General features: G+C 39.0%; 1 protein-coding gene across 2 annotated transcripts in view; it reads left to right on the forward strand.

Moving 5' to 3' along the window:
* Positions 1-10296: 10296 nt before the first annotated feature.
* Positions 10297-17459, forward strand: part of SPIDR (scaffold protein involved in DNA repair) — a 499345-nt gene continuing 492182 nt past the window's right edge. Inside the window, exon 1 of one of the 2 annotated variants that reach the window (XM_045049879.1) lies at positions 10297-10448. In XM_045049879.1, the coding sequence (XP_044905814.1) occupies positions 10416-10448 (33 nt within the window). In that variant the 5' untranslated portion in view covers positions 10297-10415. The remainder of the gene's footprint in view (positions 10449-17459) is intronic. The other variant, XM_019822628.3, reaches the window with a different exon arrangement.

Genomic DNA, 17459 nt, shown 5'->3' on the forward strand with positions numbered 1-17459 from the left:
GTATTATGCTAAGTGAAATAAGTCAGTCAGAGAAATCAAATACCATATGATTTCACTCATATATAGAATTTAAGAAACAAAGCAGATGAACATATGGGAAGTAAAATTAGCAAAATTGCAGTATTAAGTCCTATTTATGAATAAGTATTTTAAAGATAAATGGATTAAATTCTCCAATCAAGACATACAGAACAACTGAGTGAATTAAAAAAAAAAAAAAGACCCAATGATACATTGCTTACTACTTTAGCCTTAAACAGTGATAGGCTGGGGCGCCTGGGTGGCGCAGTCGGTTAAGCGTCCGACTTCAGCCAGGTCACGATCTCGCGCTCCGTGAGTTCGAGCCCCGCGTAGGGCTCTGGGCTGATGGCTCAGAGCCTGGAGCCTGTTTCCGATTCTGTGTCTCCCTCTCTCTCTGCCCTTCCCCCGTTCATGCTCTGTCTCTCTCTGTCCCAAAAATAAATTAAAAAAATGTTGAAAAAAACAAAACAAGTGATAGGCTGAGAATGAAACGATGGAAAAATATATTTTAGGCAAATGGCAGCAAAAAAAAAAAAAAAGCAGAGGTTGCTACACTTATATCAGACAAAATAGACTTTAAACTGAAAATTATAAAAAGAGAAAAAGAAGATCATTATATAATGAAAAAGAGGGTCAATCTATCAAGAAGATATAACAATTGTAAATATTTATGCACCCAATATTGAAGAACCCAAATATATAAGGTAAAAACTAATAAAGCAAAAAGGAGAAATAAATAGCAATACAATAAGAGTTGGCAACTTGATATCCCACTGTCAACAAGGGATAGAGCATCCAGACAGAGAATCAACAAAGGAACAGTTAATTTGAACAACATAGATCAATGGACCTAACAGACATATACAGATATTCTATCAAGTGCACATGGAGCATTTTCTAGGATAGATCACAGGTTATCCCACAAAAACATCCTAGCAAATTTAAGAATATTTTCCCTGACCACAATGATATGAGGTAGAAATCAGTAACAGGGGGAAAACTGGAATACTCACAAATACACTGATAAAAAAACAACACTATTAAAACAAACAAACAAAAAAACACCCCCACCATTATGACAACCATTGAATCAACGAAAAAGAGGAGATTAAAAGTATCTTTACACAAATCAAAATGGAAATAGAACATTAAACTTTTATAGCACAGCAAAAACAGTTCTAGGAGGCAATTTCACAACAATAAATGCCTACATTAAGAAATGAGAGAAATTGCCTACATTAAGAAATGCCTGGCTGGCTCAGTCAGAAAAGCACGTGACTCTTGATCTTGGGGTTGTGAATTCAAGCACCACATGGGGTGTAGAGATTACTTAAATAAAAAAAAAACTTAAAAAAATAAAGCCTTTAAAAATGAGAAAATCTCAAATAAATAACCTAATTCTGTGACCCAAGGAAGTAGAAAAAGAAAAAAACTGAGCACTAAGTTAGTAGAAAGAAATAATAAAGGCTAAAATGGAAATAAAGGAAATAAAGAACACATAGATATGTACAAACACACATATAAACAGAAAAGATAAACAAAACCAAGAGTTGATCCTTTGAAAAGATATATAGAATTCACAAAACTTTAGCTAAAATTGACAAAAGAGAGAGGAACCAAATCAACAAAATTATAATGAAAGAAGAGATATTACAACAGATCATACCAAAATGTAAAGATCATAAAATGCTACTCTGAACCATTATGTGCCAATGAACTGTACAGCCTAGAAGAAAGAGAAAAATTCTTAGAACATACAACCTGCAAGATTACCAACTTTGGTAAAACCTACCAAGAAATAGGAAATTGAAACAGACCAATTACTAGTAAGGAGATTGAATCAGCAATTAAAAATCTCTCAATGAAGAAAAGCATGGCTTCCCTGGTGAATTTTACCAAACATTTAAAGAATTAGCAGCAATCATTCTCAAATTCTTCCAAAAACTAGAAGAGGAGGGAACGCTCCCAAACTCATTTAATGAGGTCAGCATTACCCTCATACCAAAGCCAGAAAAGAACACTCTAAGAAAACTATCAGAAAATATCTCTGATAAATACACATGCAAAATTTCTCAGTAAAATACTAGCAATCTGAATTCAGCAGCACATTAAATGGATTATTCACTTTCATCAAGTGGGATTTATCTCTGGGATGCAAGAATGACCCAACATATGCAAATTAATAAATATATATCACATTAATAGAAAGAAAAAAATCATATAATCACTTTAATAGATGTAAGAAAAGTATTTGATAAAATTCAACATCCATTCATGATAAGGGCACCTGGATGACATTGTTGGTTAAGCATCTAATTTTTTTTTAATGTATATTTATTTTTGAGAGAGAGAGACAGAGAGTGAGTTGGAGAGGAATAGAGAGAGAGGGAGACATGGAATCCAAAGGAGGCTCCAGGCTCCAAGCTGTCAGCACAGAGCCTGACGTGGGACTCGAACTCATGAACCATGAGATCATGACCTGAGCTGAAGTTGGACATCCAACCAACTGAACCACTCAGGCACCCCAAGCATCCAATTCTTGATCTCAGCTCAGGTCTTGTACTCAGGGTCATGAGTTCAAGCCCTGTGCTGGGCATTAACCCTGCTAAAAAACAAAAAACACCCAACTCCTTTCATGATAAAAAAAACAAAACAAAACAGAAAACTTTTCACAAATTAGTTATAAAAGGAATGGACCTCAACATACCGAGGCTATAATACAACAAACCCACAGCTAACATCATACTCAATGGTGAAAGGCTAAAAGCTTTTCCTTATTCAACATACTACTGGATGTACTAGCCAGAGCAATCAGGCAAGAAAAATAAATAAAAGGCATCAAAATTGGAAAGGAAGAAATAAAATTGCCTCTATTTGCAGATGACATGATTTTATATGTAGAAAATCCTAAAGATGCTACCAAAAAACTGTCATATCTAATCAATATATTCAGTAAAGTCACAGGATACAAAATATAGCATACAAAAATCAGTAGCATTTCCATACACTAACAACAAATTATATGAAAAAGAAATAGATAAAAATTATCTCAATTATAATAGTAAGAACAATCCTATTTATAATACAGAAACAACAAAATACCTAGGAATGAATTTAATTAAGGATGTGAGAGAATACATGACACTAAGGAATACAAGATATCAATGAAAGACACTTTGAAGAAGACACAAATAAATGGAAAGGTATCCCCTGTTCATGGATTATAAGAATCTATGCACATAAAAGAATGAACTAGATCCCTATTGTACAATACTTACAAAAATAACTCAGAATAAATGAACAATTTAGATGCAAGACTGTAAACCATTAAACTTCTAGAAGAATACTTAGAGAAAAAACTCTTTGACATGGGTCTTGACAGTGATTTTTTTGTATCTGACATCTAAAGCACAAGCAACAAACTGAAAAGTAAACAAGTGGGACTACATCAAACTAAAAAGCTTCTGCAGAGCAAGAGAAAAAAGTCAACAAAATTAAAAGGCAACCTACAGAATAGGAGAAAATATGTTCAGATCATATATCTGATAAGGGATATCCAATATCCAAAATATATGGAGAACTCATTCAACAGCAAAATAACACAAACAATCCAATTTAAAATAGGCAAAGGATACAAACAGACATTTTTCCAAAGAAAATATGTGAATGGCCAGCAAATACATGAAATGTTACTCAGCATCACTAATCACCAGGGAAGTGAAACTAAAACTACAATGAGATATTATCTCATGCCTGTTAGAATGGCTATCACCAAAAAGTCAAGAGATAACAAGTGCTGGCAAGGATGTGAAGAAAAAAGAACCCTTGTGCACTATTGTGAGAGTGTAATTTGGTACAGCCACTGTGGAAAATAGTATGGAAGTGCCTCAAAAGATGGAAAATGGAAATACCACATGATCCAGCAATTTTACTACTGGGCATATAGAAAATGAAATCATTATGTCAAAGAGATATTTGCACTTCCATGTTCATTGCAGTGTTATTTACAATAGCCAAAAGTGGAAGCAACCTCAGGGCAGTGTACAATGACAGATGAATGGATAAAAAAGCTATGGTGGATATGGTATACACACACACACACACACAGACACACATATATGGTGTATATATAGACTATTGGAATATATATGGAATATATACTGTATATTACATGTGTGTGTATGTGTGTATATATGAAATAATATTCAGTCACATAAAAGGAGAAAATCTTGCCATTTGCAACAACATGGATGGATCTTGAGGGAATTATGCTAAGTGGAATAAGTCAGAAGAGAACGACCATACTGTATGATCTCACTTTTATATGTAATCTTAAAAAAAGGAACCCCAAACTCATAGAAATATAGATCAGATTTGTGGTTACAGAGGTAGGGGGTGGGAAGAGAGAGAATTGGATGAAGGTGGTCAAAAGATACAAATTTTCAGTTATAAGACAAATAAATACTGGAGATGCATTCTGAAAGCTTTCAAGAATGTAGACCCTAAGAGTTCTCACCATAAAGAAAAAAACAATTTTTTCTCTTTCTTTTTTCTTTTATATCTATATGAGATGATTGATATTAACTAAATTTATTATGGTAACCATTTTAGAATATATGTAAGTCAAATTAGTATGATATACACCTTAAACTTATACAGTTCTACATGTCAATTATATCTTAATAAAACTGGAAAAAGAGATGCTAAAATAGATCTAAGGCGAATAATAAATTATAAAATAATAATAATAAATCTTAGGTAAACAAATAGCTAACAGCTTTTGAGCACTTATCTGGTTATGTCCTAATGTAGGAGGTTAGACACTTATTTTCATTTCATGTAAAGAGATTAATAATACAGTGCCAGAGGTGCCTAGGTGGCGCAGTCGGTTAAGCGTCCAACTTCAGCCAGGTCACAATCTCGCGGTCCGTGAGTTCGAGCCCCGCGTCAGGCTCTGGGCGGATGGCTCGGAGCCTGGAGCCTGTTTCCGATTCTGTCTCCCTCTCTCTCTGTCCCTCCCCCATTCATGCTCTGTCTCTCTCTGTCCCAAAAATAAATAAAAAACGTTGAAAAAAATTAAAAAAAAATAATACAGTGCCTGCACAAATATGTTAGATATTATTATGATTATTGACATTATTGTTGTTCATGATTTTAAGAAGTTTGAGAAGGACTTCTCTTCCTATCCTGAGTGCATGGATGTAGTAGTAAGATGCTTTCAGATTACTATTGTGCAAGAACTTGTTACCTCTACCAACTGCCATCTAGTCAAGAGGTTTCAAAATTGAGCATGCTTCAGAATCACTTGGACGGCATGTCAGAATAGATTGCCAGGCTCCGGCTCCACCCATAAAATTTCTCATTTAGTCAGTCTAGGTCTAGGAGAGGGCCCCCAAATTTTCATTTCTAACAATTCCCCAGATGATGCTGATGCTGCCAGTCCCTGACCACATTTTAAAAAATAACTGTTTTATTGAGATATAAGACAAACAGCCTAAAATTCACCCTTTAAAGTGTACTATTCTGTGGTTTTCACTATATTTACAGTTGTGCAACCATCATCACTCCAGAACATAGTGCACATTTTTCTTAAATTTTCAATCTATATTTTTTGAATGAGTATATGTTCAGCTCAAAAGTCAAAATCATATAGGGGCACCTGGATGGCTCAGTCAGTTGAGCGTGCAACTTTCAGCTCAGGTCATGATCTCATGGTTCATGGGTTTGAGCTCTGCATTGGGCTCACTACTGTCAGTGCAGGGCCCCCTTCAGATCTTCTGGCGCCCCACCCCCCACCCCCCACCCCTTCCCTGATTGTGCTCTCTCTCTCAAAAATAAATAAATCTAAAAAAATCAAAATGCATAAGTCTTATTCCTTTCATGCCAATTACCTGGTTCCTCTCCTCTCTACAGAATAAAACTCCGTATCAAGTTCATTTTTTTTCTTTTATATTTCTAGTATTTCTTCATGCAGACACAAGCAACACAAATATATGTCTTCCTTTGCTTTCATACACTAAAAAGGCAACTCACTATGAACCTTAGTCTGTCCATTGCTTTTTTTAATTGAATATATCCTAGAGATCATTGTGAAGGTATACCATGGTTTATTTAACAGTCTACTTTATGTAAATGAGTATGTCAGTTATTTCTAGTCTTTTGCTATTGCAAATAATGCTGCAGTAGATATCCTTCTATACTTATCAGTTCATGTAGGTGCAGGTATATCTGTAGAAATAATTCCCAGCAGTGAGATTACTAGCTTAAAGGATAAATGCACTTGTAATTTTGAAAAAATATTACCAAATTCCCTTTGACAGGGATGCCATGATTTTGTACTTCCACTAGCAATTTATGAGAATGCCTTTACCCTAATGTGTTTTGTCAAGTATTTAGATTTCAGCCAATATTTTAGGTGTGCGGTTTTAATTTGCATTTCTCACTACTGAGGTGCCACATTTTTCATAGGTACAAAGGCCATTTGTGTCCCTTTTTCAGTGAACACTTTAAGTCTTTTGCCATGTTCTATTGGGTTGTTGGTAATTTTTTCCTGACTTCAAGGGCGATTTATACTTTAGGGGAGTAATCTTTTTATATGAGAGGAGTACCAAATAGTCTCCCTATTGTGTCATTTGTCTTTTACTAGCTTGTAGTTTTTGCCATGCATAAGTTAAGGCTTTTATGCAGTTGAATTTATCAATATTTTCTATTATGAGTAGTGAATTTTGAGTCATAGTTAGAACCCCCCCCAAAAAAAATTATAAATGAATTTTGATCAGGTTTATTCTAATACATTTACAGTTTCATTTTTTCACATTCAAATCTTGTCTTCACTTGCAGCCCACTGCACTCTTAACTACTAGGCTAGAAAAAGATATAGACTAGACTAGCGGATTTCAAACATTCTTTCCCCAAATTTATTATTTTTTTTTTTTAAATTTTTTTTTCAACGTTTATTTATTTTTGGGACAGAGAGAGACAGAGCATGAACGGGGGAGGGGCAGAGAGAGAGGGAGACACAGAATCGGAAACAGGCTCCAAGCTCTGAGCCATCAGCCCAGAGCCTGACGCGGGGCTCGAACTCACAGACCGCGAGATCGTGACCTGGCTGAAGCCGGACGCTTAACCGACTGCGCCACCCAGGCGCCCCAAATTTATTATTTTTTAAGTGAAATCTCACCCTATTTTTAAAACAGAGGAAAGAAAACCTCCCCTGGTGATATAGGAGAGATCCTGTTGTGACTCTTAACCTCAACAGACTCCATGTTCCTTTCATGGAATCCTTAGGATCCTTGTAAGCAGAGTGAAAACCACAAATATCTGCAAAACAAGAACTAGGGCAAAAATTTTGATGAGAAGAGTTAATAGAAAATTTTTCCCACTTGTTTTTATGTTTTGGCATTGAATATTTGTTGATAAGACAGGACTGGGTAGGAATCAAAAATCCATTCTAGCACAGGCTTATCTTTCTTATGGGTAATTCACTTTTGCTGAGTCTCTGTTCAACTGAAAATTCCTCATAATTATACTATGTTATGAATGATATAGTGGAGAAAACATGAACCTTGGTTTCACAACAGTTCTAATCCTAAACACTTTGTAGCTGTGAGACCTCAGACAAATTATTAGAAATAATTATTTCATAATTATTAGTTCATCACAGCAAATATTTATTTGAGTGCTTTGTACATGGAAGACATTGTGCTAAGTGCTGGGGATATGAATGTGAAGAAGAAAGAAATGTTACTACTTTACGGTTCAGAGGTGGAGCCAGATGATAATTATAATAATTGTTTAAATTATGCTTATTAGAACATCTTCAAAGTATCATAGGATATGTAAAAATGAACAGGGGGTTTTAGCTTTGGGAGTTCAAAGAAACTAAGATCAGATTCAGGGTTTTTTGTTTGTTTCTTTTTTTTTGGTTTTTGGTTTTTGAAAATCTCAACTTAAAATTTTATTTTTAAACATATGAATAGTAAGGAATAATATTATAAACCTCCTTGTATCCATCTGTCAGCATGAACAATTTTTAATAGCTGTGTATGAAGTGACATGGCAGAAGGAGGCCAAAGCCTTTCAGGCAAATGGAGTAGCAAATCCATATACCCTGAGGCCTCAGAGTACATTTGGCAACTGAAAGGAAGACTAATATGGACAGCATAGACATCATTAGAATGTTTACATGGAGAATGGATTCTATGTATGTGGTAGATGAGGGCAAGAGTAGATGAGGAAGTACTGATTAGAAGCTACTGGGTAGTTTGGGCAAAAGAAATTATGACCTGGAATATGGCAGTGGCAGCCGAGAATGAGTGGTTAGATGAGAAATTTACAAATGGAAAGTGGGACAGGCAGGACTGGGATAAGGGACACAAAAGTGTTCACGAAAATCCCAGGTTTCAGCATGAGCTATTGGGTGGATGTTAGTGCCACTACTGAGATGGAGAATTATCTTATCTGGGGAGGAGAAAAATTTAGGTTGAAGAGTTTCTCAGACATTCAAGTGGCGATTACAGACAGGTAGTATAATGAGGCTATAGCTGAGTGGCATAGAGAAGTCTGGTGGAGATATATAATAAAGATCCAAAGGATAGACACGATAAATGGTCAAACTGTGTCAGAAGGCCTAATTGAGGCAATAATGGCAAATGAATAGGGAAAATGGATAAATTGCAAAGCAATGTATTCTTACAAAGGCAAAAAAAAAAAAAAAAAAGTGCTTCTTTGAAGCAGAAGACCAAACTCCGCTTCCACTATACTTATGAGGGTACAATGAAGAATCTTTTTCTCTTTCCCTAGCTGATACTTTGTCAACTTACTGAAATCATTGTTTTAGTTTTTTCTACAACAGACGCTTTTATTTTGGAACATTCCTACCTGGTTAGACTTTGTGATCTAATTGGGTTTCTACTCAGTCTTGGCTCCCCTTCCCATTGTATTCCGTTTTAAATTTACTTCTCAAAGTGATGAGACACTTAAGTATACTCACTTGTGGGATCTAAGAAATGGCGGTTGTCTGTCGCTCTCAAGGTGAATTATGGGACCAACACCAACAATATTGATGTCTTCCATGCAAAAAGGTGGTTTTATTAAAGCACGGGGACAGAACCAGTGAGCAGAAAGAGCTGCACTGGGTTGTGAGGAGGAGTGACTGATTATATAATTTCAAGTTAGCAGGGGGCTAGGGATAGTTTAAATCTCTAAGGAATTTGGAAACAAGGTTTCCAGGACCTTAAGGGGCTAGCTGTTGTTAGGAAAAGATCACTTACTAACTATCTAATAAAACCTTAGTCATGAGACCCTTCAGATACGCATCAGTGGGCCATATGCTTGGAGGATGATTGCTAGCATGTGTCTTGGGGAGATAGAAAAAAGGAAGTTTCCAAAGGGAGTTTCATATGTTAACCAAAACTTACAGGATCCTGGAGGTCTGGCTAATGACAAGCTAAGGTTGCCTTTTGCCTCTAACAAAGAATTGACATAGAGGCAGCCAAGCTCCTTGAGGAAGGTCACTCTGCTTGTCTCAACTATTTGTCAATGGGCTGTAAATTTAAGGAATTTTTTCCCCCTATATTTCTTTTACCTTCGTTCTCCACATCAAATATCATCTGGGAACTTGTCAGAAACACACGTTCTCTGGCACCACCCTAGACCTACAGAATCTGAAATCCAGTCATGCCTCGTTACAATAAATCTTGGCGATTTTAATGTCTCCTATATTTGAGAATTTCTGCTCAGGATACCTAACCTATCCCTGGCCCCGCCCCAATACATAGGGAAAGAACACTCCTTTCTTGGGAGTTAGGCAGCTAGAACCATTCCTTAAGTATTGATTATTGAATTTGTAGCGTACTGCGAGTTTTCATGTAAGGTCAGTTGTTGCTTGACAAAACAGACCACATATGAGCTTCTTTTGAAAAAACACTTGGCGGCTGACCCCGCGAGAGGCACCCGCGTAGCAGCTCCCAACCAGGAACTCAAGGACAGCACTGTAGCCTGTCCAGAGTTCGCTCTGCACAACCTCTACCCCAACAAGGAAAGTGCGATAAACGGCGCTAACCCCTTCCCTTTCAGAGCCGGTGAGTAACCGACCACCCACGTTCACAGCCCAGCTTTATTAAACCCATTTGTGCCCAGAAAGCAAGGAGTGGCGGAGAAGCCCCGCCCCACCGCCGACAGCGCTCCAATCCCAACGCGCGCGTGGCGCGTGGCGCGCAGCGCGGGGAGGGCCTTGTGTCCGGAAAAGCCCCGCCCCTCCCCCGAGCACCCGCCAATTGTAGCGCACAGTGCGGCGCGCGGAGCGAGTTCGGTGGCGCGCTGCTTTCCGGCACCTTGAGGAGACAGCCAGCCTTTGCGAAGGCTCCGCGCGGGAGGTGGCTGAGCGTCTAGAGATGCCTGGCGGCGGTACCTCGTGTACCCGGAAGGTAAGTTGTAGACTGGGAACCAGTGCCACGCCAGGCCTGTTCTCTCTGCTTTGTCTTCAGCGGTCTCCCGGTAGCCCTCCAGCGCGTGTGTCCTACCCCCTCCAGTTCCCCATCGGCCAGGCCGGCGGGGCGCAGGGAGCGCTTGGGCTGGCCAGAGGCTATGAGGGGTGAGAGGCAGGCGCTGTGCTGGCTGGTGATCTCTGGCGAGGCTGCGGCTGGTTCTGTCGGTGAGCGTGGATGGAGCCTGCCTCGCAGTGTGCCTCTCCTGAGGTCGGTCTCGCCCAGGTGTGCGGAAACAGCCTCCCGCCGGCCGTCTGGCGCCTCGCCTTCCCGGTGAGATGCGGAGGGCAGGGGGAACCGCTGGAGGTGCGGCGCGGAGAGGTCGCAGCTGGCGAGGTGACGGAAGTGAGCGACAGGAGTTGAATCTGGAACTAGCGTGTGAGCTGTATTTACCCTCGCTAGCGTTTGGCATTGTTTGTCTCTTCTTGACTGTCGTAGAACACATGAAGACAGCGCTGGATGTTGGAATGGATGTGCCATCCGCCACCCCCCCCCCACCCCCCGTTATCTGTGTTGCCACACTTTTCCTTTCTATCCCAAACTGTTTCTGAATCTTTCTATTCCTGCCTCGGTGGGAGAGGAGTCCGAAGCCAACCGCTGCCAAACTGTGTATACCAAATTATACCACAGTATCTGGGCACGGAGTGCGTGTGTAGGAATATTACATTAATGATATGTAAATGATTGTACTTGCATTTGTGAGTACATCTTTTCCTTCCGAAAATTGTGTTTGCTGTGGCCTTTTTAAAGCTGTTTCTGGGGCGCCTCGGGGACTCAGTCCGTTAATCATCCGACTTTGCCTCGGGTCATGATCTCACGGTTGGTGGGTTCGAGCCCCGCATCGGGCTCTGTGCCGACAGCTGGGAGCCTGGATCCTGCTTCACATTCTGCGTCTCCCTCTCTGCACCTCCCCCACTTGTGTTCTGTCTCTCTCTCTGTCTTAAAAATAAATTGAAATATTAAAAAAAATTTTAAAAAAGCTGTTTCTAAGTTCCTTGCTTACAAACATGCTTGTCTCATCATACTAAAATTTAAAAAAGCAAACACAGGGCCTCCTTTTTTGACTTTTTCCTTTTACCAAAAACTTCTTGGCAAAAAAGAGTCCACATATACTGGTTCAGCTTCCTTATCATTGTTATGTTTTTTTGCTTCCGGAAAGCAGAGAAAGATTGTCAGTCTCAATTTTGTAACTGTGTGGAGTAAAAGAAACCTATGTCAAACATACCTATTGATTATGAGACATCCTGATTCCAGATATAGTCAAATGTAAAAAAAAAAAAAATCAAGGAAATATATGAATTTGTTAAATCATGGTCACTCTAGCATTTGACACATTTATCACGTGCTTTTATTGATTGGGGGGGGCGGGGGGAGGAGCATCCCTGTCTGTTGCTTATCCTGATTCCCTCCCTGTCTGGCATCTGCTCGTTTACTTCTCTTTACTCTGCTCCTGCCATGTTCTAAGTTTTGATCTTGTGCTTTTTCTTACTTTACACATTTATTCTTGGCAACCTCATACTTTGACGTTAGCTGTCACAGCTATACAGCTGACTTTCAGATGTGTATTTGACCTTTTCCTTGAGCTCCGTTTAAACTCAGTGTATCATGAAATTATCAATTTCTTACCCTTAATCCACTAAGCCCTGACAGTTTCTCCTGCAAGTTGTTGGCCTCAGTCTACTGACAGTGATGCTTGACTAGGAATGCCCGAGGCACTTGCCTGGGCCCCTGGTTTACTTGTACTGAGCCGTTTTCCCTGACCAGGGCCAGTGTTGTGGGTGGACCAGACCTTGTGGTTATTGTTACGATTGCAGGATGCGCTTCAGCAACAAACATCAGGGACGTTTGAGGAGCAAGATTTACAACTCCCAGGTCCTGGAGGGTACATTGCACACCCACGTGCTACCCAGTGAGGTGGACGGGGGCTAGGGGAAGAGGAGAGCAAGAAAACCTGAGGTCTGAGGGTGGGGTGTCTAGGGTTTTGGAGGTTCATTCTTTATTGGCTAATTTAAAGCCTAAGGGTGGGAATTAGAGTACCAGAAGGGAGAAGTGAAGTCACTCAGATAGTCAGTTATGTAGGTTACCGAGGGTTTTCTGAAAGAGGGACCTTCATGGGTAGGGGCAGCTTAATTCCTGATCTTGTTGCTTTGTGTCATATAACTGGTGCAACGTTTGTTCAAGATGGATGTCTTCTGAAATGGATGCCTTGGCAACCAAAAAATGTCAGGCATTCACAGTACATCCTTAGAAATCCTAGTGTTTGACTTGAGACTCAGTTCTGCCCTCTGATTCTATTAGTTTTCAAGAACTTACCAGTTTTTTTTGTCAATAATTATATTAGTGATCTATTGCTGTTTAACAGATTGTCTCAAAACTGAAGCGGCTTAAAATAAGTGCTTGTTTTTTCATATAGTTTCTGAAGGTCAGAAATCTGGGAATGGCTCAACTGGCTGGGTCCAGCTTAGTGTCTTCTACAAGGTACAGTCAAATAAAGGGTCCACTTCCAGACTCACCAATGTGTTTGTTGGCGAGTGTCAGTTCCTTGCCACTTTCGTAGGGCAGTTCTCACAACATGGCAACTGGCTTTCCGAAGAGAAAGAGACAGGGAGGGGCTAAGCCCTGGTGTCTTTTATAACAGTCTCAAAAGTGACATCCCACCTCTTCTGTCCTATTCTTTTTGTCACATAGATCAACCATGTACAGTGTGAGAGGGGCTACAGAGGATGTGAATGCCAAGAGGTAGGAATGATAGGAAGTGATCCTGGAGGCTAGCTCCCTCAATAGTTTTTTCCTTTTTCCTTTTCTTTTCTGTCACCCTAGGTCAGGCCCAAAGTACTTTGTGTTTGGAGTTTTTTTGTGGTACCAGCCATGTGGCTTCTGTTCCATCTTCAGAGATGACTTTCCCTTAGACACCACTTTAATTAATATTGTTGTTCTTCTGCTTAAGCATTGCACTTCTTATTGTCTACATAATCAATTATTTTGGACCTAACTTGTGCTAAAAGCCTTATAGATGTATTAATTCATTTATAGATGATTCTCTCTCTCTCTTTTTTTTAAGTAGGCTCCACACCCAGCACAGAGCTTGAACTCATGATTCTGAGATCAAGACCTGAACTGAGATCAAGAGTCAGACACTTAACCAACTAAGCCATCCAGGTGCCCCTACAGATGGCTCTCTCTTTTTTTTTTTTTTAACTCATTTAATTCAGCAATCCTATTAGGTACTATTATTAGTCTCATTTTATGGACAAGAAAATTGAGGCACAGTAGAGAGGTTAACTAATTTTTCCAAAGTCACACAGCAGTTAAGTGAAGAAACCAGGATTTGCACTCATGTAGTCACTTCCAGACCTTGCTTTTTTTGTTTAGGCTCTTATAGCCTTTTATTCACAGCTTCCATAATGTGGCCATACCTTATTCCTTAACTTTATAACTTCATTCATTATTTATCCTTTAGGTAAGTAAATGGCTGTTTTCATTTGCCTCTTGGTATTTGCTCATGTTCTTAGTTTGGAGTAATGCCATTTCTTCCATTTTTGCTTACTGGAATCTTAATTATCTGTCAAGTACCACCTCAAATCATCTATCTATACTCATCTATTATCTCTAATGATCCCAGTTGTAAATGAACTTTATTTTGTATTCCTGTGGAACTTTGTATTATTCTTAATAGCTTCATGTCTTATATTATTAGGTTTACTTGTACTTATCCTTATGATGTAGACATTTTAAGATTATGTTCACCCCATGTGCCCCAGAGCACCTGTCATAATACCTTGTACATATTAGGTACCTAATAAGTATCTGATGAAGGAATGAAAATGGTACTAGTTTAAAAGATTTGCAAGTATTCTAGATCTGAAGAAACATAAGGAAATACCTTATTCAGAAGACATGAGTACTAGCCTCAGCTTTGCAACTGAGTAATTTTGTAATTTTGGACAAGCCATATAGATCTTTCTGGACTCTTAAGATGAAAGCTGATATGGTCATGGACTAAAGTGGTAGAGTTGGGAATGGTATTAGGAGAGGACTGAGTTGATTAATTATAAAAAGAAGATGAGATTTGTGCACCTGACATTGAAAGATGAAAAGAGGAGAATCAGTGGTGACTCAGAAATTGAACTTCTGAAAAACGATAAAGTTGAGGGGAATTAGTTGCTTCTTACCTGATGTTAGGATATACAGATAGGTGAAAATTCAGCCCAAGGGAGAGATTGGGCTGTTGGAGAGCAGGCAGTTGCTTCAAAGACTGGCACTATTTTAGTTCTTTTCTTCCTCTTGCCTTAGGCCCCTCACTTCAAGTTCTTTTTTCTTTTATCCTTTGTTTCCTTTCCTTGCTAAATAGCCACGAATGACTGGCTAATACTCCCCTTTCCTAGTTGCTTACCTTTTGAGATTTCCCCATACACCCTCTCACTCCTTTTGCCTCCCCAGACTGAATTATAGCTCTCCTCCCTGAATCGTAGACCTCTTTTCCCACTGAAGGAAAAACCATGTCGGCAACATCCTAAAAAAGAGAAAAGGAAAATTACATCTTCCTGATGGCACCTTCCTTCCCTAATCCTTTGCGTTATCATCACAAAAACTTAATTTCTGGTGCTTCTTGCATAATGACGTGGGCATGATGATAGATATTAACTAAATATAATGTATATGTCAGTTTGAACTGAAGAGTACACAAGGCTCCATTTCAGGTGAAAGTGTTTCTCAAGAAAGGGAGACATTTGCTTCTTTGAAGCCAGAGGGATGGAGCCCGTGGAGAAAGTAAGGACCCTTTACTACAGAGATTGGATTCTGTTACAGAAGGTTAGTATGGAGAACAGGAACATGTTTCCTCCGAGACCATAGGGAAGGAGAGGTCAATAGATGGGAGGTTGGCTGATTTTTACAATGGCAGACTTTAACCTTGGGGAAGATATGATGGCTTGAGCTATGACAGTGACATGGAGAGGTAAAGGGAAGAGTGAGTATGGAATTCATGAATGTATGTGATTGTGTGTATGTGTGTACAGAAGAATGTGTGTAAGCAGAGGACTAGGGAATGATTAAGAGTATTTACCAGCAATGGCCAAGGACATGTAATAAGAAAATAGGAAGTTCTCATTTGTGGGTCTTTTTACGATAGCCCTGTGGATTGGTGATTGGTAAAGTGAGTTGGTGGAAGGAAAGGAATTTTAATGCTTGAAAGGCAACATTGGAGTCGTTGGGCATAGAGTGCAGACGTTATGATAAAATGAATGGACTTGAGACTTAAAGTCTCCGTGAATTCCCAGATATTCAGAGTATTGCCAGATTCACAGATACTCAGTCAGAAACTAGGCCAGGGTACCTTCTTTGTGTGGAAGGTGCACATGATAGTTATTGTCAGGCACTTTTGTTAAAATAAGACCATGCAGAGTTAGTGGCTAGAATATATTTCCTAGCATGAGGAAATACATGAGGAAAATCTTTTTTTTTTTAATTTTTTTTAACATTTATTTATTTTTGAGACAGAGAGAGACAGAGCATGAACAGGGGAGGGTCAGAGAGAGGGAGACACAGAATCTGAAACAGGCTCCAGGCTCTGAGCTGTCAGCACAGAGCCCGACGTGGGGCTCGAACTCACAGCCCTCACGGACCGCGAGATCACAACCTGAGCCGAAGTCGGCCGCTTAACCGACTGAGCCACCCAGGCGCCCCATGAGGAAAATCTTGACATGGTGCCCTTGACTATCTCTCTGACTAGGGCAATATACCTAACATTTCTAAGTTGTAGTTTGTCTATAAAATGGGGATAATACCTATATCTTCCAGCATTAGCATGGAGACTAAATGATGAGAATGCATGAAATGATGTACTGAATGTAAAAGCACTCAATTAATGTTAGTGGTGATGAAAGCAGTTAATAATAAAACCATGATCATGAAAGGATTTTTATATGACGGCAAATCTATTGCATATGCTCTACTACTTTGCCTCTAGATTTCCCTGGAATTACTCTTAGCTTGCTGAAGAAGGACTGGAAAGAGGGCTTTGTTTTAAAGTTGTTCAGTCATGGTGAGAGATTCTCTCATAGTTATCTTGGTAGGAATACCTTACGGTTCCAATTTTAGCCCTTGATAATCTCATCAGATGGCTTACTGGTGGCTCTACTCAGAATCAGGCTACTTAGTATTGACATCTTAGTCTGTCTACATTGTCTTGTTCTTCAAATGGAAGGGAAAGAGAGCTAACATTATCAAAGATGTTCTATATGTCAGGTATTTCACACATATACCTCATTTAAGGGAGAAGATATTCTTTCTTTTTAATCAATAATATATGCTTACAAATAAGATAAAATAGTACAAAATAGTTTCTCATGAAAACCAGCAATCACTGCCCTGTTCTTTCCTGTACTTAATTCTGTGCCTGAGAGGCATTTTTTTTTTTTAAATTGAGATAACTGTAGATTTATATTAAGTTCTAAGGAATAATAGAGATATTACGTATCCTTTACCCAGTTTGCTCCAGTAGTAACATTTTTCAAAACTGTAGTACAATATCCCACCAATATTTTGACATTAATACAATCTAATTATCTTATTCAGATTTCCCTGGAGGTATGTGTATTTACGTTGGTACATTTTTACACATGTATAGATTTATGTACCACCACCACTAGAGATACTGAACCTTCTGTTAGCTCAAGAATCCCTTTGATAATCCATCATACCTACTCGCTTCCCACTGCTAACCCCTGGCAGTTGCTAATCTGTTCACCATTTTAAACATTGCATCATTTCAAAAGTGTTACAGAGATGAAACCATGCAGTTTATAATATTTTGGGATCATTTTCTTTTTCTTTTTTTCTTTTTACTCAGCATAATACTCTGGAGATTAATACTAGTTGTTTTGTGTATTAGTAGTGTTCATTTTTATTGCTGAGTAGTATTCCATGGAATGCACGTACTACAGTTTGGCT

Source organism: Felis catus, chromosome F2 (genome assembly GCF_018350175.1).
Source record: "Felis catus isolate Fca126 chromosome F2, F.catus_Fca126_mat1.0, whole genome shotgun sequence".
NCBI lineage: Eukaryota > Metazoa > Chordata > Mammalia > Carnivora > Felidae > Felis > Felis catus.